Genomic DNA, 23,544 nt, shown 5'->3' on the forward strand with positions numbered 1-23,544 from the left:
AAAATAGTGTCTATAAGGCAATGAGAGTTGGTAAAACAAATGTGTACATAGTGAATGTAAAAATAACTAATCTAAACGTTTTTGAACTCCGTGCACTGCATGCATCATATTATGATGTGATATGATAATTACCGATACAGTACCGATACAGCTTCTTAGTAGAAATTATCATCGCAGCAGGTAATTTTTTAACAGTTGTCTCCTTGACATGTGTATATACATCATCATCCTACATATGACAGACTATGATTGTCTGTGTGTTAGGTTGTTTTTCACACCCTGTCATTGGGGCTGTTTTATGTTTTGATAATGATGATGACGACGATAATGATGATGACGACAAAGATGATGATGGTGGCGATGACAACAATGATAATTGTAGTAATGATTCCAATGCAAAGATGATGACGATGATGATGATAATGATGATGACAATGACGATGACAACAAAGACGAAGACGATGATGATGATGATGATGATGATGATGATGATGATGATGATGATGACGACGACGATGATGATGTTAAAAAAGGAACTGATAACAGTTTCTGTTGCAAGTCGGCGTTCATCAGAAGCTCAATTGTTGTAAGCTTAGAAACATTTATTTGTTACACCTATTCCAAATATCTTTTTGAAAGCATATTTTCTTGTGACAGTATCAAATTTTGCATTCTGGTGTTAAAAGCATTCTACCCAGGAAAGTAAAAGCTGAGTCAAGCTTTTAGATGGATAGCCATCAGACTAATGCAGTTTTCCTAGCAACTTATTACAATGATAAACAGCTCACTGAAACCGAGCTAAAGTCCATCAGTGGTGATAATGCAGGAGGTCGTAAGCAATGAGACAAAAAAATATCCATTTCATTGCTAAATGTTCATATTTTTTGCAGCATTACTTGAACACAGAATCCAAATATTGATGTGTATACTTACTGGGTATCTGCTGTACATATCCTTTCAAACCTCTGTGAGTATCTCAAACACTGAGGCTAAAAGCTGTTGGTTTTACTCCGAAAAAAAGGTTTAAACCATGAATCTGTGAAAACGAATATTTATTTCCATGACGGCAGGGAAGGCTTGTGATTCTGTGTTTAGAGTCTTAGACAAACAGACCTTTCCTGGCGAAGGAGGTTTATTTCTGGTGATGTGTTGGATGAGGAGGCTGATAACGTCTTATTTGCATCATCATCAGTAACAGGGGCAGTGAAGAATTTGAAAAGATGGAGATTTTGTGATATCAGCTTTTTTAATGTCAGGAATTGAAATGTTGGTATTGCTTGAATGCAGAGAGGTGAAAGTGTCAGTTTTTTTAAATTTACTTATTTCAGTCATGGGAAACTGTAAGGTATGGTGGCTGAGTGGGTTAGATTGATAACTGTGGTCGGTGTGTGTTTATTGGGAGCAGTTACAGTTTTAGGATCATGCTGAAAGACAAATACTCCAGAATAGTTAATCCTCTGCCATTTCAATTTTAAACTAAGATTGGAGACCAAATATCATAGGGTTATTGTACAGCTGTGATTATGAACATATAAACATGACGATAGTGGTCATAATATTCATGGTGAAAATAGTAGCTATCCTTGAAACAGAAATAAGGCCAGACCATTATTATTTCTTCTTTAATGGATTTGTTTCCTCAGAAAACCTAAAGGCAGGAGGGAAAGAAATAAATAAAATAAAACACCAGTCAAAGAAAAAAATAATTCTAAATAGTAAAGGAATTTTACTTCTGGCAATTTGCAAAGTGAATATAGGACTAAAAAAACAAAAATCAAATTAAGATTTTCAGGCAAATTTACTTTTTTGGCCAATATAAACATGGGAATTTTATTTACTGAGCGGGTAAAATTGATTTTCAATGGATTGGTAGGATGGTTTACTGGTCAGTCTCATTTGTCTCATCTGTGCAGGAGATGGAGTGTTTAAACTATGTATTTCAAGTCAGTCTATTGAATGAAGTAGGAAGTGAATACTACAAAACACTGGATGCTTAAAGTTGAAGTGGAGAAGTTAAGACGTGATATATAATCAAGGAATAACTTAAAATTCCTGAAGATGAAAGTGAAGAGCACTTCCAAGAATATTAGATGATGATGACGACGATGATGATGACGATGACAATGATGATGATGATGATGACGATGATGATGATGATGATGATGATCTCAATTATATTTGGTTATGATTATCTACAGTGTTAGGTCCACATGTTGAGACTTGAAAGAATAATAATATTTTTATTTAAAATGAACAATGAAAATCAAAAAAACATTTCATACTCCTTCTACTGCTGCTACTGCTACTGCTGCTACTACTACTACTACTACTGCTACTGCTACTGCTACTACTACTACTACTGCTGCTGCTGCTGCTGCAACTACTACTACTACCAGGGTTTGAAATTAACACTTTGAAGTAGTAAATTTGCTATTCAAAATCCCATTTTGCTACCTGAAAAATACACAAGGTAGAAACACTTTGCTACCTGGTATTTTTTAATGAAACCGCTTGCATTCATCATGCAATTAGCTGTCATTTTCAAAGGAAAGATCTCCACTTGTGCACTGCCACTCGTACCCTTACTGATGCAGGTGCTTTGACTTAAAAAAATTGCTCATCATAGCTTTTCTTGGTCACTTACACATCGCAATACTTGCATAAACATCAAAATCAAAACAACAACAATTATAATAACATTCCCCAAAATCATGATATCAGAAACAATGGTAAGACCATATAAAGACACATAATTTATTCCGTCTGAAAACCAGCAGACCTCCTTATTAATAGTAAGTTAATCTGATAACTAGACAAGTCAATATTATGATCCCCAAACCGGTTGTCACACCGTCACAGAACTGTCGACCTTCTGCTTCTGTGACACACTGCCCACGACCGGTGGTATCTCATTGAGAAAGGCTTCACGACACATGTACGTCATCTTTCATTTCCATCTGCGACAGTAATGTCTTCACCCGCATACCATATAGCTAGATATCACGCTCTTTCTCCACAGACCACAAGCATATCAAAATGACCGCTCAGCACAAAACCTGACTCTCGGAACAGTTGGACCTCTCCAAAATTCACCCATTCCTTGTAACAAGGAGATCTGTGCTGGTGGTGCTCTGTCTTTTAGCACCACAGTTCCAGACTATTCTCATCAGCAGAGAGAATCATTAAGTGTCAACTTGACTTCTTTGTTTATATAAGCATCATTAGAAATATCTGCATCTTGTCTGTTTTTAGAGACCTCAGGTGTTACAAGGTTTTTTAGGCCCATATAACAAACTGGAAAATCTTGAAAAATCATTTTCTTCACTTTTTTTGACAAATTTCGTTTTTTGAATCAAACTATCAATTAGGCAATATTCCTGATAAAACTTTTTGTAGACTGAAATAATTACAGGAAGCACATCATAGTGTTTCTTCTATAATTTACGTATTTGATTTCGGGAATCAAACAAATGCAAAGCTGGAATTTTTCCTCAGAATATGTTTGAAGTTATTTGAAGTATTTCGCTGCCAAGTATTCTCCACAGTTGAGGAATATATTTGGTTTTAAAATACCCTTAATCAGATTTTTTAAATCTGAAGATCACTGCAGCTACCTTCAGCATACAAATTCTGTCTCCTATCATTCTGAAAGCCGACAATTTGAAAGCAGGTTATCTGTGTTGAAAGAGTTGTAGCTCACACTGAAAATACAGACAAATTGCTGAAATTCAGACTTAAATAAACGATTCCGTGGACCAGAAGATCTTGAATCTAAACCCGAGGGAGGCAATACGGATTGGCTGTCAGTGGAATTTAACTGAAGTGATCCCCCTGAAGTTGTCTGTGAGTTCGTCTGTATCTAGCGCCAAGACATGGAGAGGATATCGGTCACTCGGTTCTCGTTCCGGAGAAAGGGGAGTTTCCGCAAAGACAAAGATAAGGAGGACCACAGGGACGACTTTGATTACACCAAGATGACCTACGTCAGGTAGGTTGATATGGTGTAGATGTTTTTGGTAGATACGTAAGTATCGTCATAAAGGGGATGGATGGTGCTGTAAAATGTGGATCTGGTGGACAAAATGTTGTATTGTGTAGTCAGCTTAATGTTGTTGTGAATACACAAATATGACACAGGTTGAGGAGGATAGAAATGTAAAATGTGGATTTGATGGACAAAATGCTGTATTATGTATTTCAGCTTTGTGTATATGTTGTCTGTGAATCCACAAATATCACCCATGTTGGGATTAATGGAAGTCTAACAAATTTGTACTGATATGGAGGACAAAATGCTGTACTATGTAGGTCAGCTTTGTGTCGATACTAAGTGTGAATACACAAACATCACCCCAGTGGGGATAGTTGGAGGTATAAAGAGTTCATTTTGTGGACAAGTGATGTAATATGCAGGTGTGTATAGTCAATATCACCACCATGAAAACTCATATTCAGGTTTAAAATGTTGACTTGCTGGACAAAATGTCACATTGAATAGGTCTATATTGTGTATATATGTTGTTTGTGATTACACTACTATCACACCAGAGTATTTGAAAATGGTTGGAGGTGTACAATGTGGATTTGGTGGACTAAATTATGTAAACCTTTGTGTGTATGATTTTGATGAATACATAGAGAATCTCACTCAAGTGTCTCCTGATATCAAATATATCAACACAAGTTGATAAAGTTACAAATATCCAAGACTTGCCAAGGATATTTTTACCTTTATCAACAAGTGTTAATAAGGCCCACTCTCACCTGTTTCCACATCAGCCACACCTGGATTAACACTCCCTGGCTTTCATTTGTCCATTATACCCCACCCCATCTGGCTTCCTATTGTTTATGTTTATCTTCCTATTGTTTATGTTTATCTTCCTATTGTTTATCTTCCTATTGTTTATGTTTATCTTCCTATTGTTTATGTTTATCTTCCTATTGTTTGTGTTCCTATTGTTTATGTTTATCTTCCTATTGTTTATGTTTATCTTCCTATTGTTTATCTTCCTATTGTTTATGTTTATCTTCCTATTGTTTATCTTCCTATTGTTTATGTTAGCAATCTTGCCTCGGTTAACAACCCCTGGCTTCCACTCCTGTCCATCCACCAATTAACTACTGGCCTCCTTTGTCATACTGTTGCTGTTTCTACATGTACATATATAGCTGGCTGTACTCCATTGTTTCATTCACCTGATGAAGACGTAAGAACATACTTCCAAACGTCGTGACTCGTCACAATAAAGAAGTTGTCATCCATAAAAAATCTTGTCTTTATGTCTTGATATAACTGATATCAGTAGACATGAGGTTGAGATTCTATTTATCATTCAAAAGCATTCTTCATTAGCTCTCAAAGAAAAATGTACATCTCTGAACATAGTACTGCCATTAGATTTGCAGTGCATTTATGTCATGGCATTTTGATGTCATCAACTTCATGATGTCATAGCATTGTCAGGGCATTGTACAAAATCTACTGTCAAAACAATATCTCTTAGGAGAATATTGTCTGATCTCACATAAGCGATATCTCCTGTGGAACACAGTTTGGATGAAAAACAAATATCACCCCAAAACTTAATTCAGGTGTCAAATGATTGCACGGACAAAACATGGCTCGATTTCAGAGACGTTAACCTACTTGCACCAGGTGCAACCTAAGACAAAAACCTAATTCTACTGTATTTATTGCAATATATAATGAAAGAAATGTGCTTTTGAAATAATTTGATGTTTCATTTAGAAGTTTATCCACTAAAAATTGTTTTGCAGCTGGTGCAAGGAGACTTACAGGGTTGCACTAATATTGGGTTACACCAGTGCAAGTAACTATGTGTAGCAGGGCCTGGAGTCATCCCAAAGATGACATCCTCTTTAAGGTTAACCTCTTTGGTCATGTGGACAAGGCGTCCGACTTCAGATCAGAAGGTCCGTCGTTCGAATCCCAGCACAGGACTTGGAAATTTTGTGGCCGCTGCAAATGCATTAAATCAAACACTGCAAAATGAGGTTATGATTATATAGATGAAAACTGTACATCTGTTCTTGGATCATGTAAATAGACAAAATATGTCAGATACAGTTTGTCTTACAGCTTATTCTTTCGAACTATATCTATCAGATACCATTTGTCTCACAACTTATTACTTAAAACCATACCTGCCAGGTTAACCAATGTTTTACAACTTATTGTTTAAAAATACATGTATGTCTATCAGATACCATTTTTCTCACAACTCATTCTTTCACACTACGTCTATCACATACCATTTGTCTTACAACTGGCTGTTTCCAAATATATTTTCCTCACATTTGCTCATTGGATACTTTATGCAATAAAAAGTGACAGACATACATTCTCTGTAGATCAGAGTCATAAACAAGAAAAAGACTAGAACGACTTCAGTGAAGTGGAGATAGAATGTGATATCGATTATACTTCATCGTTGTTTCATCTGGTATCATGAATCATGCAGGATAATAGGGTTGTCATATTTCTCATATTCATATGTCAGGATGTGATATTGATACTGAAGACCCATCATGTTAAACATTTATCATCCGACTGTTTCAGTATGAAGTTACGTTGACATAAAGGTACTGACTCGATGCTTGAAGTCTCATGAGATGTATTGATGGGATTGAATCACATTATGATTTGTCCCAGTTTAGTTCAATTTAGATAAAAAACTAAATTAAATAAATAATTAATCTACTTAAATTTGAATTTTAAATTTTATTTAATTTTCAAATTTATCACTAAAATTTTGTGGAAAGAATTTTAAGTCCATTTCAATAAAAAATTAAAGTGGGAAAGTATATTTACTTTCAAGGTAGATGATACGATAGTGATGATTATATATGTACTGACATTGTTTTATATGTACTGACATTGTTTTATATGTACTGACATTGTGTGGAGTTCCATGCTAAATGAGGCAGTGAGCCTAGTGGGACTAGTGGTTAAAGCTTTCGCTTGTCGTACTGAAAACTGAGTTTGATTCCCCCATGGAACAATATATGAAGCCCATTTTCGGTGTTCCCTGTCGTGATATTACTGGAGTATTTGCTAGAAATGGCAGAGAACTTAATTCACTCAACACAAGATCCGTGAAGGTCCCGGGGTAGATAAGGCCTTCAGCAACCCATGCCATAAAAGACGACTATGCTTGTTGTAAGCGGCGACTAACGGGATTGGGTGGTCATCGCTGACTTGGTTGACGCATGTCATCGGTTCCCAACTGCTCATGTTGTTGATCTCTGGATTGTCTGGTCCAGACTCGATTATTTACAGACCGCTGCCATATAGCTGGAATATTGCTGAGTGTGACGTAAAACTAAACTCCCTCACGCACTCACTCATTCACTCACTCACTCACTCACCCAACACAAGACATTATTTCTCTGGTTAGCTGATCAGTTTTGACCACACCCAATGCAGCCTGTGAGGTGCTAGAAGGTTGACAGTCACATGACCATATTGTCTGTTCCAGATTTGAGTATTTACGAATCGCTCTCAAAAAGCTGAATATAGCAGGAATGTCTCTAAATGTTGAGACTGAACTGTGTAAAAAAAACAGTATATTTGTTTCTCCCCAAACTTAACATAAGCAGAACAAATGACTTAAGTTCTACTGCAGCTGATGTATTCATGATGAGATTTGACTCCAGAAGTGACAGTGAATTATTACTGAGAATGACACACAAAGGACCTCCATAGTACAGGCAGCTTAATATCATCTCCGTTGGTACAAACACAGCTGATGAAATATGTAGAGGTACTGTAGCTGACCTTCAGTTAACCTGAAACATTGATGAGTTTAAGTGTAACCAACACTGCTCACGTGAGAATACTTTGTAAGTATGATAAAGTCAGGGTGGTTTTCAAGCTGGCGCATGTCAAGTCATGGATTGTCCTGGAATTCGCTTACATGTCTTGGAATGAAAATTATTTGTATTGACTTTTTTTTAGAGTTATACCCCTTTCTTGAATTGTGATCAGCTGGTTTGCTTGCTCTCTTTGATTGAAATGAATTTTAAATGCTTTTATTAGACATGGGTGATTATGGTTGGTTTACAGTTTCAGGGCGACTTGGGCCAGTAAAAAGCGTATTTGCACCCAATTTTGGTGATTTTGGTTTAGATGTAAAGAGTTATACCCCTTACTTTCATCATGATCTGGTGGTTCGCTTGCTTTCTTTGATGGAAATGAGTTTATGTTTATAGGTTTTTTTTGCATGACTGATTCTGTTTTAGGTGTAAAGGATCATGCACCTTACTTTCATCTTGATGTGCTGGTTTGCTTGCTTTCTTTGTAGGAAATGAATTGTTAATACTTTTATTTGGAAAGTTTGGATTTATCTTGCTTATAAAACTTGATGGCTTGATGTTCTGGAGGCGCATTTACAGGCCGGTGTCAGTTATAGTTTGAGTCTTTATGAATCAGGCATCAGACAACAAACAAAGAATATTTTCATTTGTAAGATGTATGCTGGTTATGTAATATATGAAAATGTATAGGTGATGCATTTATGTCAAGTGAGAAGATCAATACTCAGTGTCAATCACAGGATTATCTGTTCCAGACATATGCATACAGATGGAATGTTGTTAACAATAAGTAAACATATAAATAAGTAAAGATACAAATTTCTCAAGATTTGTCAGGGGCAGTGTGGTTAAGCCTTGTGGTTAAGGCATTTGCTTGTCATGTTGAAGGGGTATAATGTGTGATTGCCTATTTCTGGTGTCCCCCACCATGATGTTACAGGAATATTGCTAATAATGGGGAACAAACTGCTCATTTACTCGCTCACCTGCTCACTCACTCACTCACTCACTCACTCACTCACTCACTCACTCACTCACTCACTCACTCACTCACTCACTCACTCACTCACTCACTCACTCACTCACTCACTCACTGAAACAAGGCACCATGCACTGTCGGGTCCTGTCTGAACAAAGCTATAAATGGCTTTCTAATATTTCCAAACAGGCAATTATATATGTGAATTTTAACTTGACTCATTATATTCTGATAAGGACATTGTTAATTAAAAAAATGCTGTGACATGCACACAGACAGCTGTTTATTGACATCCATTAATGACATTTTTAACAACTGTTCCACAAGTGATGTACTTCAACAGATTACCTAACACATCCGTGGCATGTCTCATTTTTTTAAATGGAATGTAGACAAGATTCTCTCCTCATTTCATCAACTTTGCATCTCCCTGACCGAGCACACAGCCGACATTGTCAAGGAATCGATCTCAGAGTGCAATGCTGTATAGCGTCACGATTTCATGATTTATGTCAATACAATGGTCATAGTGAATTTGGGGATCTAAATAGGCATGAACTTGTACTTTGATGTAGTAAATATTCAAGTCTGGATGAGACAATCCAGTGATCAACCCAGATAGCGTCAATCAAAGCAGTTAAATATAATGGCATGTGTCAACCAAATCAGAGAGTCTGACTACTCGATCCCGTTAGTCATCTCTCTTATGATATGCGTGTGTTGCTGAAGACAAGTTCTAAGACAGAGCTTCATAGGCCTGGAAGAAAGACTGGACTGAGAGCATCTTATCTTCTCTTCTCTTCTCTTCTCTTCTCTTCTCTTCTCTTCTCTTCTCTTCTCTTCTCTTCTCTTCTGCAGACTGCTCTATTCTTCTCTTCTCTTCTGCTGTCCTTTTCTCTTTTCTGCTGCAGACAGACTAAGGCAGATCTTCATAGGCCTTGAAGAAAGACTGGACTGAGAGTATCTTTTCTCTTCTCTTCTCTTCTGCAGACTGCTCTATCTATTCTTCTCTTCTTTTCTGCTGCAGACAGACTAAAACAGATCTTCATAGCCCTGGGACAAAGGCTGGACTGAGAGTATCTTCTCTTCTCTTCTGCTCTTCTCTTCTCTTCTCTGCTGCAGACTGCTCTGTTCTTCTCTTTTCTCCTCTCCTCTTCCCTTCCCTCTCCCTCTTCGTCTTTTCTGCTCTGCTCTGCTCTCCTCTCCTCTTCTCTTTTCTTCTCTTCGGCACCTCCTTCAACAAGCATTCAGACCAATTCTAAATCTAGATCAAGCTTTTTATCTGCCTATCTACATCATACTTGGATGAACTAACAAATGAATCATGACAAGCTGTCACTTCACTCAAGTCAGACTTCAACACAAGCAAAACCTGAACTCAAGTAACTCTTAAACTTAAGTAGAATAGGCCTTCAGCAACCCATGCTTGCCATAAAAGGCGACTCAGCTTGTCGTAAGAGGCGACTAACGGGATCGGGTGGTCAGGCTCGCTGACTTGGTTGACGCGTGTCATCGGTTCCCAATTGCGCAGATCGATGCTCATGTTGTTGATCACTGGATTGTCTGGTCCAGACTCGATTATTTACAGACCGCCACCATATAGCTGTAATATTGCTGAGTGCGGCGTAAAACTAAACTCACTCACTCACTCACTCACTTAAGTAACTCTGAGTCAGTCATTTCCCACGAGGTCAACAGTACATGGTCTGACCTCACGGTTAAAGTCATGATTCTCACAAACTAACAAATGAATCAGTACAAGCTGTCACCTCACTCAAGTCAGACCTTAACCCATGCAAAACCTGAACTCAAGTAACACTTAAACTTAAGTAATTCTGATTCCATCATTTCCCATGAGACTGAAAATGCTTATACTGAAATTAATCCTTATGCTTATGCTTTATTGCCAACTGACAATAAGTGCAGCATACTCTCATTTCATCAGATTGTTTATTGAAAAATCACCATGGAAACTTAACTAGCTGCATTTGGGCCATGTTTCTTTCTGTGCTTCATAACATGTACGTTGTGAATTGATAACTCACTCACAGTTAGCTACTTTCTGTTATTCAATTGTTTTTTCTCTGGCAAGTGTGGGTTACCAGATCAACAACTATCCAAACCATTTCTGTAATTGCCATGACATATTTGGCTTGTGACAGATACATATTTAGCTTATTCTGATCAATGTATTTTTTCTTTTGATCTTGAATTAATTTGTAGACCTGTATCAAGTGATTTCTAATTATGAATTTAATGAAATGGGCTTTATAGGTACAAGTTAGAAAAGAATATTCATTAAATTTTACATATAAATTTTTGGCCATAATACTGTCTTGGTTGTTGATTGTTGGAGATGAAAAACCAAAATTCCCCATCTAAAACAACTGATTATGTCATTCTCAACAACCACTACACCAGTTTATACAAACAGAAATGCCAACCTCTAAGGTATTATTGTAGTCGCTACATATTTTACTCTCAAACTATGCCAATACAACAGCATTAGAGATTCTACAAAATCTGAAGAAAATTCATTACAATTAGGATATGTAAACAAAAACCTAATACGGATAATTTGAAAATCTGCTGTTGGAGCTATGTAAAATTAAAGTTTTGCTCTTGATAGTGTCATGCAATCTTTTTGTTTAGTTGACTACTAATTTTATGGTCAAACTCCTTAGGTGTTGGCATCTCTGTTACACACATTTTGTCTTTACTCTTCACAGCTTCACAACTACAACAACCTGTCACAAATTTTCACTCAAAGTTTCAACCACATACAGGATTTATCCAGCAGTCCCCCTTCCGTCATGACAGTGTGATTATTTTACCAGACAATAAAATGCACTATAAAAGTCATTTTTAAAAATGACACCACTTTTGATTCGCAAGCTGAGTTGCTTTTCTTCGACTTAAAATGCCATAATGCATTCTTCGTGTTAAGCCTCCTACTGAAACGAACACCAGGGTGTGCAATGTAAAACCTTCAGCAGTAGCATTTTGTATCATGGTAGATCAGGGGCTCATATTGCAGGAGTAAACCATGTTTTTTTGTCTTTTTCTCATTTAAGTTTCTTATTTCCCATCTAACCATGTTGCCAATGACCTTTTTTAAAACAAGAAACCATATACATCTGACCTTGAGAAAGGTCACAGTCAGTCTTCGATCTCCATTGTCAGTTTTCTACACATCAGACAAATTTATTGTACAAACCTGACACAGAAACTAAATACGTTGAAGATTTACACAAGGTATTGTATTCGGATGGCAAATTGTCATATGAGACCATTCGTTATTGCTCACCGAATCCCTAGCCTCTATATTGAATTGTCACTGTTATTCCAGATGAGTCTCAGAGTTCCTTCGCACTCTTCAGAACCGTCTGCTAGAATGGTATTAGTTAGCACTCACAAACAAATTGAGGAAATTTGATTTAGGTTGAGTATAGGTATTGTGTTCTTTGTCTAGGCAGAGACTTTTCATTTCATCTCTGTTATACTGTTTGCAGTTCTGTTCTGAATTTCATATCTGTTTCTTGATTAGTAAGGTTTATGAATGATATGAAAAGATGATGAAGGATTCTATATTGATGATGAAGGTTTTCTATATTGATGATGAAGGATTCTATATTGATGATGAAGGATTCTATATTGATGATGAAGGATTCTATATTGATGATGAAGGTTTTCTATATTGATGATGAAGGTTTTCTATATTGATGATGAAGGTTTCTATATTGATGATGAAGGTTTTCTATATTGATGATGAAGGTTTCTATTTTGATGATGAAGGTTTCTATATTTCCTGATGAAGGATTCTATGTGGTATGTTATGAAGAGTTGATGAATGTGTTCACATGATATGATGAAAAATGTTGATATAAAATATCCCATTACCCAACGCCTTGGACAAGTCAATTTTCATTTCAGGCAATCAAATAATAGGATTTTACTTGTCTTTGGGCTACTACATAAGTTACACTTATGGTTTTAAACTGCAAATAAACTTGGATTTCATTTCAAACCTGCTAAAATGTGGGTATTAAATTTTGCAGTGGTAGGTAGTAAAGTGGAGTTATCTTTCTTTGCTGTTTATCACTATTCCATTAGTTGTCCAGTAAACAGTATCATCAAACATTGTGTCATAAAATCAGGGCAAGTGGAAAATTAGTCAGGACAAGTTATTCTTGGAAAGTCAGGTGCTCTGTGGCAAGTGGCTTTTAAAAAAATTGAACTCATGTTGATGTGGATGTTTCTGTCCTGTGGTACAAAACATTTAATGAAGGTTTCTGTATTCTATGGTATAAAGAGTTGATAGTTTGATCAGCTTTCTAGAATCTGGTGACTCAACAATGAAGCATACAATTTTATGGATGACAGCTTCTTATTTATTGCATAGAGCAACGTTTGATGTAAGCTCTTACATCGTTATCAACATTACATTGTTATAAAGAGTTAATTGAGAAATTTTATGTAATGGAGTGAAAGTTGATGGAGATAGTGATATCGGATGGAGCAATAAGTTTATTATGTTTTGTATTGTATGGAGAATTGATGAAAATATGAAAATTGTATGCCAAACATATAGTTTTTTATATATTTTATTTATTTTTTATATATGCATTGTAACACTAAGATGCTTGTGAAAGTAACAGCCTTTCTGTGTGAGTGACATGTCATCTTATGTATTTATTCATTCATTGTTTAATGCCTCTCTTCAGCCTCTCTTCAGCTGTTCAGGTGTGTAATTAATCAAGTCTGAATCAGACAATTCAGTGATATCATGAGCACAAATCTTCGCAACTGAGACACAATGACATGTGTTAACCAAGCCATCAGCAAGTCTGTCCACGGGATCCCTAAAGATGACTATCGACCTATCGACCCTATCCAATTTCCACCAACTGAGGGCTTACTTTTACAAACCAAACATCTGGGTCAGTTTTGATTGCACTTGCGAAACGATTTAAGATATACTTTAGGTATGCTTCTGATATTTGGTATTTACTGTTGAAATCAACTTGGATGCAACTGGCAGCCGATACCTTGCCTTGCACAACCTATCTTGTGACAGAAAATCACATTCTTCACAGCAATTCTTCATAGCATTCCTTCGTGGCACAGTGGATAAAACCACCAAGCTAGTAAGCAAACGTGAGTGAGTGAGTGAGTTTAGTTTGACGCCGCACTCAGCAATATTCCAGCAATATGGCGGCGTTCTGTAAATAATCAAGTCTGAACCAGACAATTCAAAGATCAACAACATGAGCATCGATCAGTGCAATTGGGAACCGATGACGTCTGTCAACCAAGTCAGCGAGCCTGACCACCCAATCCCGTTAGTCGCCTTTTGTGAGTAAGCCAACGGTTGAAGGTTTAAAATCAGGCATCAGCTCTATATTTTTAAGTTAATTTGATATTGTGATCATATGAAGTAACAGCAAGACAAAGTTATATCAATCTCGAAAACTTGTAGAAGTAAAATAAATCAAGGGCTACACTTCAGAAAATCTTTGTAGAAAATTCCTGGGACCAGGGCATTCTGTAGAAAATTCCTGGGACCGGGGCATTCTGTAGAAAATTCCGGGGACCGGGGCATTCTGTAGAAAATTCCGGGGACCGGGGCATTCTGTAGAAGATTCCTGGGATCGGGACATTCTGTAGAAAATCCCTGGGATTTCTTGGAACTGCCTGTAGAAGTTTGCTTGGTAAAAGGGGAACCTGGCTAGAAAATAGCGTGATGTCACTGGAGGTTTATAATGCTGGAGACAAATTCCAATCCCAGGGCCTAGATTTTTTAGGCTGTCTTAGCGCTAAGATAGTAGTAATTATAAGTGCCATACATTGACATTAACTTACAAGTAAGAGAGCTTCGAAAATCTAGACCCTGGCCCCAGTGTCTTGAAACAAACTTAACTGTCTGTTTTGACTTAAGTTAAAGTTTTTATTCTCATATATAAACATAGTAGAAACATTAAGTGTGGTAAATAGATTGTTGTTTATACTTGTATTGTTATGATTTTAGATATGATAGGAATTCAGTTTAAAATTTTAGGTAAGATTTTTGGTGCCTTATGTGCATACTAGTATGTCATGTATGTTGGTTGCTTTGTAGTGCTGTGGAATATGACTCGTTTACCAGTTAATATACCGGTTCAAACTTGAGAATGATACGTATTGCGATATGCTGATCAAAAAACTATATTTTAACATAAATTTGGAAAACTTGGTAATATTTGGAAATATTAGGATATTTCCATTTTTCAAATTGTTCATTTCCTTGTTTCATTTGTTCAACATTTAAGTTTTTATTTTGTCAGTATTATAAGTCTTCATTAAATTAAATAAAACGTATTGATTCAGATGTGTTTTTGTTCAATAAATCAAGCATCAGCTCAATTATAAGTATTTTTATATTAAAAAATTTGCACAATATATTGCAATACATAGCGCAGTATATGCTTTCACATTGCAATATATCGCAATATGAACATTCTCTGCAATACCCATCCCTATTGGTTTGTTGTGTATGTAGCTGTATATTGATAGTTTTCAATATGATTAATATCTGGATATGGTGTATTAATGCTGGTACCATCTGCAAACAAATATGTCAAATTTATCATGTCATCATGTGCTGTCAGCATAAATAACTAATAGCACAGGGCCCAGGACAGATCCCTGTGGAACGCCATCACGTGGAATTTGATCAGTGACAGACACCAGGCTCCATTTATTTTCTGTTTCCGAGATAGCTATGAAACAAATCTGATACACACACATTATTAATCAAGGTAGGTGTTAGGCATATGCCATGTGCGACTGTAAGTATTATCAATCACTAATACTATAAAGCATTAAAGTGTTTCAGGTTTTTTTTGTTTTTCTTACTTAAAACACGATTTACACTGGGAGTTGTTCATTTCACACTGATGGAAACTTTAATGAAAAAGGTCAGTCGGATAGGCAAGTTGTTAAAGTGTTCTCTTGTCATGCAGAAGACCTGGGTTCAATTCCCACATGGATACAGTGGGTGAAACTCATTTCTGGTGTCACCCACCATATTTCTGAAACTTAGCTAAACCAAACTGACACATTCACTCACTTTTACGAAAAATGGATCATGACTATTAAAGATAATGAAAAGTATTGAAGGTAATAAATGGAGTTACTGGAAACAAAAAACAACGAACAATTATAAAATAATTTGTGTATTTATTATGTGCTAAGCTCCCTTCATAGCACTAACAAAGGATGTTGAAAGTGCATATATTACCCCGGATAACCCAAGCTGCATGTGAGGTTCTAGATGGTTATTGTCATCAGACTTATTCCACTGGGTACCCATTCATGGCTGGGTGAACAGAGGCAATTTCTTTGACAAACTCATGTTCTAAGTGAGACCACATGTGTCACATGGACTTTGCTGTGGTGCAGGACCAAAGTCCTAGAAACTCTCAGGAGTCATGCTGCCAAACACAGTCACCTGTCAAGGACTCTCCGAGCCCTAGAGTGCTTAACTTCAAGTAATTTTGTTACCTGTATTTTCTTGTGTTCCCTTATTTGTTCCCATGAGTATATATGCAGAGACTAAGCATTGATCAAGGTTTGGGTGTCACTGTATCCCATAGATGCTCATGATGTTGATCACTGGATTGTCTGTCCCCATATATATACCATACAGCTGCAATATTGCTGAGTGCGGCGTTGAACGAGAAGAAAACTAACGAAACATTCCTGGAAGTTAGCAAGTGATGTATTTGATCTCTAATTACCTGCGTAACACCATAAAGGCACAGAAGATAAATCAGACTTTCATTTCATTCTGCTGTCTCTGATTTAAAAGAAAAAATATTGTTCTAAATTATTCGCCTTACTGCCATCACCTTTTGAGTTATCAAAGCAATTACATCCTAAAAATACATGCAGAATTTTTGTGACAGTACAATTCACTCTCTACCCTTGAAGAAGGGACGGTCGGTATTGGAAAAACATGACTGACATGTGTTGACAGCTATGTGCAATGGCGTGTAATAAGGAAATGCACCACAGTGATGCCGTACTATTAGCGCCAATATTCTGATACATTGTCACAGAGCCAGGAAGGATTAGTCTGGCTGTTCAATCAATCTTCAGAGAATCTTCAGAGAGTGTTGTTGGGTGCTAATGACATTAATTGGTGTCGGACATGGCTTGAGGCGGTCAGTTCTGACAGTGGGATGGAAGAAATGTCCTGTCCGGTCTTCCTGGTCAGCTCAGGGCATGTGTAGTCTATTGATCCCTTTACTGCAAGGAGAATACAGTGATAAAGAATGACCACTGACCATTAAGAAGAAAACTGAGTGGACGAGTGTTTGTCTTCAGAAATAAAGTAATATTTGCTTGGTCATTCTTCAACGATGAAACCGATGAAGTTAGAAGAGTGAGTGAGTGAGTGAGTTTAGTTTTACGCCACTTTTAGCAATATTCCAGCAATATTACGGCAGGGGACACCAGAAAATGGGCTTCACACATTGTACCCATGTGGGGAATGTAACTCGGGTCTTCGGCGTGACGAGTGAACGCTTTAACCACTAGGCTACCCCACCGCACCCCCATTAAGAAGAAAACTGCATGGACGAGTGTTTGTCTTCAGAAATAAGGAAGTATTTGCTTGGTGATTCTTCAACGATGAAACCTACGAAGTTAGAATTGGTCTTCAGCAACACATGCTTGTCGCAGTGGCACCCATGAAGGTCCAGTTAGAATACCTCTTCAGCAACGTATGCTTGTTGCAGAGGCACCAGTGAAGATCGAGTGAGAACTGGTCTTCAGCAACCCCTGCTTGTCGCAGAGGCACCTGTGAAGGTTGAGTTAGAATCGGTCCTCACCAACCCATGCTTGTTGTAAGAGACTACAAGCAGGATTGGGTGGTCAGACTCACTGACTTCTCTGACGCATGTCATCGTTTCCCAAATGCGTAGATGGATTGTTTGGTCCAGACTCAATTATTTACAGACTGCTGCCATGTAGCCTCGAATATTGCAGAATGCTTTGTTAAACAGCAACATTTACTGACAAACACAGTGTTTTTAGCTCTCAAAGGGAAAGAGCATTATAAAAACATTGGAAATCTATAAAAACTATTTTTGCTTTGAAACCATATCATTTGATATGACTTTAGCTGTAAATGACTGAAAAAGAATTTGAATGTGGATTTTTCTTTGTAGTGCTTCACAAAATGATGGTATCAAACTATATTTGTTACATTGTTTGCATTAATAGAAAACCAGATTACATCATTCAACCTGGAACTCAAAATGTGCATCTAATCCAGCTTCAGATGCCTATGCTGTTGATCACTGGATTGTCTGGTCCAGACTCAATCATTTACAGTGTGCTGCCATATAGCTGGAATTTTGCTGAGTGTGGCGTAAAAGTGGTGTAGCCTTGTGGTCAAAGCATTTGATCATCATGCCAAACACGGGATCGATTCCTGATACGGGTACATCATCATAGTGAAGCCCATTTATGATGTTTCTGTGATGTTGTGGAAACATTGCAGGTGTTTCCGTGATGTTATGGAAACATTGCAGGTTTTTCCATGATGTTGCAGAAACATTGCAGGATTATTGCCAAAATGCAGCACAAAACTAAACTCACTCATTCACTCACTGAATATTAATGACTGATCAAGCCATATCTATTTCTACAAACACGGAAATATTAAAGGCTGATTGCTCCGAGGAATTATTAGTTACTTACTTAATTGTATTCTTCTTCCAGGTCAATGTAATACCATATTTTGTGTGTCAAAAAACCCACACCATCAGCTGCCTGCAGTAAATAAAATCCATGTGTAAGTTTACTGCAGTAGACAAGCACCAAAACAAATGTGCTGCATGTCCAACTGGAGATCGACTTGTCAGGGGCAACAGTCAAGCACTTATTTTGAGCACTGAAAACACTTTGTCATTGGACCAAAAAGAAAAACTGGAATGATAAAATAAATGAATAATTAAAAAGCCATGTCTTATTGTGGCCAGGGGGAAAACTTAGAAAGAATTGTGTCTTAATTTCTAATGCCACATTGTTCCACTTTTCCTGTCTGAAAGCAGCTGGGCTCCTTTCTTATTCAAGAAAATACAAAGTCATTGATGGGCTGATATAAATACTAAACAATATGTTTTTAATATTTTGCCATTTGTTATTGCCATTCAGTCACAAGTTATATCAAGTTTATGTATTAAAACCTGAGGTATTAATAAATAATCTGAGCAGCAAAATCATTGTAGCAAAAAATTGTGGTCATGCCATAAATATATAGCACTATTTAGCCAGAGCAATGCCTAGCTTTGTCTCTTAAAAAGAAATGCTTTAGGAAGAATAGATTGGACCTTTGAAGTTCTGTAATTGTTGGCTCTTTGTTAATCCTGTATATGTCTCGTTGCCTATAATCCTGTTATTTGGTGCCATCTTACCACTATGACAAACTGTTCCTATATAGGTCTAACCTTGGTGTGAACTCTGTGATTTATCTCCGACTGGTGAGATGGATTGTCTGACTGATGTCTGTTTGAGGAGATGAGGCTGGATAATCTTCCAGGAGCCTCCTAAATCTCCGTTATACAACAGTTATCCCTGGACCAATTAAAGACACTGCTCTAGTAACTCATTCTAATTTGTCCGAGCCATTCACAGAAGAGAATTAGAAAAGACGGGACTTTGAAGTTCTGCAGCTCAGCTGCGGTAAATACTGCTTCAACCTGTGAATGTGGCGATGCTAGGTTGTGTTGAAACAGGCTGCAGCCTCTGCTCATCCGAACTAGCAGGTCAGGAATTGGATGATCGGTTTCATCCTAACATGTGGTTTGTTTGAGACGTCAATCTCAAGATAGTCTGGCCCAGAATGATGTAAAGGCCTCTGTAAAAGTAATACCAATGGATTAAAGAGATAGAAAGTAGGAAAGTAGTCAGACTTGTGTTACTTTTTTGTGTGGATTTCACATAATAAATGGCTCCTCCATTTAGGGGCTTCTTGTCACATGACCACAAAAACCAAAATTAAAAATTTGAAATTAAGAAAATCAGAATGACAAGGTTATTTTTTTGAAGAATAAACATGGCAATGAAATGCTGCATTCAGAGTTTAGATTGTGATAATTTTGAAGGTTGCCTAAGGACCAAAGCAAAACTTGTAGGTGATTTAGAAAATTTTGTACAAAGCATTTTTATAAAAAAAATTTTATTTCAAACCTTTTTACCAAATTTTATGAGACAGATATGCGTTGTGATAAATAAATATCTGGCCTAATATGCTGTATTAATAGGAACTAAAAATGTTTAAGGAGGAAGTTATTAATGCGTGAAGGAAATAATGGACAGTAATAACTTGGTGTCCAATTTCAACATGGCTGCCATCACAGCCATCTTTAATCCAGTTATATGTTTGGTCACAGCTAAACAAGGAAACTATTACTATGTGAACACAGTCCATGAATATTCCCCATGAAACCATAAATTCATCAGTAACATGATTAGTTTCTTTGATATACTATTCCTACACAATTCATCACAAACTTTTAATGATAGTGGCCTGACAACTGATTACAAATGAATGTCACTGATAGACCTCAGCTGGCTATTTCTGGTTTGCTATAATGTTTGTATGTCATTAATTTGATTCTCATTCATCACCTGGTATATCAGCGTCAGGTAGCTTGAGGAAGACTTTGGCATAGTGATAGAAATGAAACCACCAGTGGCAAATTAACTTTAATTAAATTATCACGGATCTGAATAAATTATTCAGTGTATGACCATCGTATCTAAGATGAAGTAGAACACGTGGTGATGTCACTAATTTCCACTGATTAATTCATTTAATTTTCACTGTGATTTGTCCCTCTACATCACGTGAAATCTGTTTCATAATTGTTTGTGCAGTTGTTTTTCAATTACATCAAATGGAATATTTTTTAATACATTTTTCACTTCTATTTCACCTTTTGCACCAAATGGAATCTTTTTTCATAAATTATTCACAGCTCTGTGGGAGTTGCATCAAGCTAAATCTGTTTTCATAATTTTTTCACTACCTGTTTTTCCCTTTACATCAAATGGAATCTTTCTTTGTGCAATTTTCACTGTTATACTACATTTTGCACCAAATGAAATCTGTTTTCGTACAAATTTACTGTTTTTTTTCACCTTCTGCATCAGATACTGTCTGTTTCAGTTGAGTTTGAAAATTCTCTTGTGTTGATGCGGTAACTCTTCAATTTTGCCCTGAAGTTTCACCGGTTCTCTATATCTCTGTACACCATTGACATTTACGGAAATTTGTTGCTCATTCATCTTTACAATGGTCAGCTTTTTTGCAGAAGATATACTCTGTGTATCTGAGTAGCTTCAGGGACTAATTAACTTAACTTTGATCAGGTGGTGAGGCTCCATGACGTGACGTACAATGTGACGCCTATTTCTAGGGTGATATTTCTGGAATATTTGCTAGAAGAGCCATAAAACCTCTGTCACTCACTCACTCACTTGCTCACCCAACTCACTCACTTACTCACTCACCCAACTCGCTCGCTCACTCACCCAGCTCACTCACTCACCCAACTCGCTCGCTCACTCACCCAGGGGTAGGTGTGGGGCGTGTTAACCCCTGTAACTCACTCAACCCCTCACTCGCTCACCCATCCATCCATCCACCCACCCAGTCAGTCAGTCACTCACTCACTCACTCGCAGAGTCACGCGTGCACCTATGACTTTGCTTACATGAGGGGCAGCAGAATAATTCTGAGCCAAATTTGGCCATGTGGATAAGCATACTTACATTAAATCACAGAATCCCAGAAAACCAGGAAAGACATCACCATGACAGCTAATGGAACTGACACTGCTTTCATTGGAGGAGATACAACATTTCTCCCTGGTTTGATCATAGATTAGTCTCTACCTGATAGTTGTCAGCTTAAGACATGCACATGCTTAGATGTCACACAACAAAATCAGTTGAGCCTGACAGGCAAATGTTTCCAGCAGCAATGCACTGGAATGTTTCTGATGTCGATCTGACTGTGATTATGTTCAGCTACTCTACAGGGTTTAAAAATCCCATCGCCTGACGCCAGAGACAAGTCAGTTTTCATCTAGGGCAATCAAAAAATGGTATCTCACTTGCAGATAATTTTGGCTTACGGTTTCAAACTTCAAATAAACTTGGATTTCGTAGCATGTATGCTCAAAATGCGGGGCTATCTTTCTTGGCTATATATCACTTTTCGATAGATAGTTCAGTTAACATTACCATCATATACCATGTTGATATATTTATTATCATGCTTATATCATAAAAAACAGGGCAAGTGGAAAATTAGTCAGGACAAGTCACTCTCTTAAAGTGACTTGTCCTGGAAAAGATCAGTTCTGAAAAAACAATCATTTCATGTTTTAGTTTAATTGTTTATACAGTTATATGCTATCTATTTTGATTTTTGAACTTTACAATGTAGAGACATCAGTTACTTTCACAATCTGATTCACTCTTGCTGTCTACACCCAGTTCAGTTATCACAGGAAACACCAGTTGCTACTGTTGCTCGCTGTCCTGAAAGCCCGAATCGGAAACATTAAACTATCTGTAGCTTCTTATTTAAAGAAAGTTAGGGCATTGCTGATAATTTCTTAACACTGAGATGTCAAATAGTGACTGTGTTTCGGCTGTCCATACTTGTTGACAAAGGCGCACCCCTTCACAATTATAGCTCCAATCAGTTGTGGCATGGTCATGCAATGCGTTTGCATTCACTTGACCAGGTCAAGCTCAACAAGCTGCATGTCCCTTCCTGATGGATCTCTAGTTGAACCTCTTGTTTCAAGGGCAGTGGATTAGGGTGTAGAGTAAAGACATTTCTTTGTCACGCCGAAGACCCAGGTTCAATTCTCACATGGAACCAATGTGTGAAGTCCATTTCTGGTCTCCCACACCATGATATTTCCAGAATATTGCAAGAAGCGGTGTAAAACCGTACTCACTCACTCAAATTTGACCTGGTCGTTATGGACTACAGTACATATACACATTAATTCTTTAATCGCACTTAGAAAATAGTGTTTTTTCAATGAACACCTGAAGGGTTTAATCAGATCTGCTGCATCTACAGTCTCTGGTTCCTGATGGCGTCTGACAACATATTGTATTTCAAATGCTGAACAATATTGTTCTGCCTGGATAGTTCCATCCTGAAAATGATAGACATGGCACAGCAACCCATCCATAATCGATCAGCTTGCATGTTTTTTGCGATCTCTTTTTGTTCCAGTCGAAATTAAAGCATGCTTTGTGAAAAAATCTCTTTGTTATAGGGATTGATTGTCTGTGAAGATGTGTTCAGAAAACATTATTTTTTAAATAAATACATTGTATTTTCTCACTGGAAGTGTATATAATTGTAGCTGTATTATGTCTCTGTTTGAAGTCCGTGTTTCGAGTCTCTTTGGATTTCATTGTTTTGTTGGTGTGTATTTCTAGAACTTTGATTTCATGAATGGGTAAATCTTTATGATCCAGACAAGAATAAGATTTTGTGTAATGATGGTGCATTAAGAAATGTGCAACTTTAATATTTCATTTGGATTGATGATATTCTTGTGTTGCTGATCAACCAAGAACTACTGAATTGTTCCGTCTTGGAGTTGCTGAATACAGCTGTAGGTGATTACAGCATAATTCAC

At 37.1% G+C, this 23,544-nt stretch overlaps 1 protein-coding gene and 1 pseudogene across 1 annotated transcript in view; both read left to right on the forward strand.

Annotated features, from left to right (window-relative positions):
- LOC137259722 (NAD(P)H-hydrate epimerase-like) overlaps window positions 1–23,544 on the forward strand; it is a 266,803-nt pseudogene that overhangs the window by 66,197 nt on the left and 177,062 nt on the right.
- Window positions 1–23,544, forward strand: part of LOC137259721 (NAD(P)H-hydrate epimerase-like) — a 170,153-nt gene that overhangs the window by 33,130 nt on the left and 113,479 nt on the right. The window contains exon 2 of the mRNA XM_067797323.1: window positions 3,020–3,988. Coding sequence (XP_067653424.1) covers window positions 3,873–3,988 — 116 coding nt within the window. The 5' untranslated portion in view covers window positions 3,020–3,872. The remainder of the gene's footprint in view (window positions 1–3,019; window positions 3,989–23,544) is intronic.

The sequence above is a fragment of the Haliotis asinina genome, chromosome 13, assembly GCF_037392515.1.
Source record: "Haliotis asinina isolate JCU_RB_2024 chromosome 13, JCU_Hal_asi_v2, whole genome shotgun sequence".
Classification (NCBI taxonomy): domain Eukaryota; kingdom Metazoa; phylum Mollusca; class Gastropoda; order Lepetellida; family Haliotidae; genus Haliotis; species Haliotis asinina.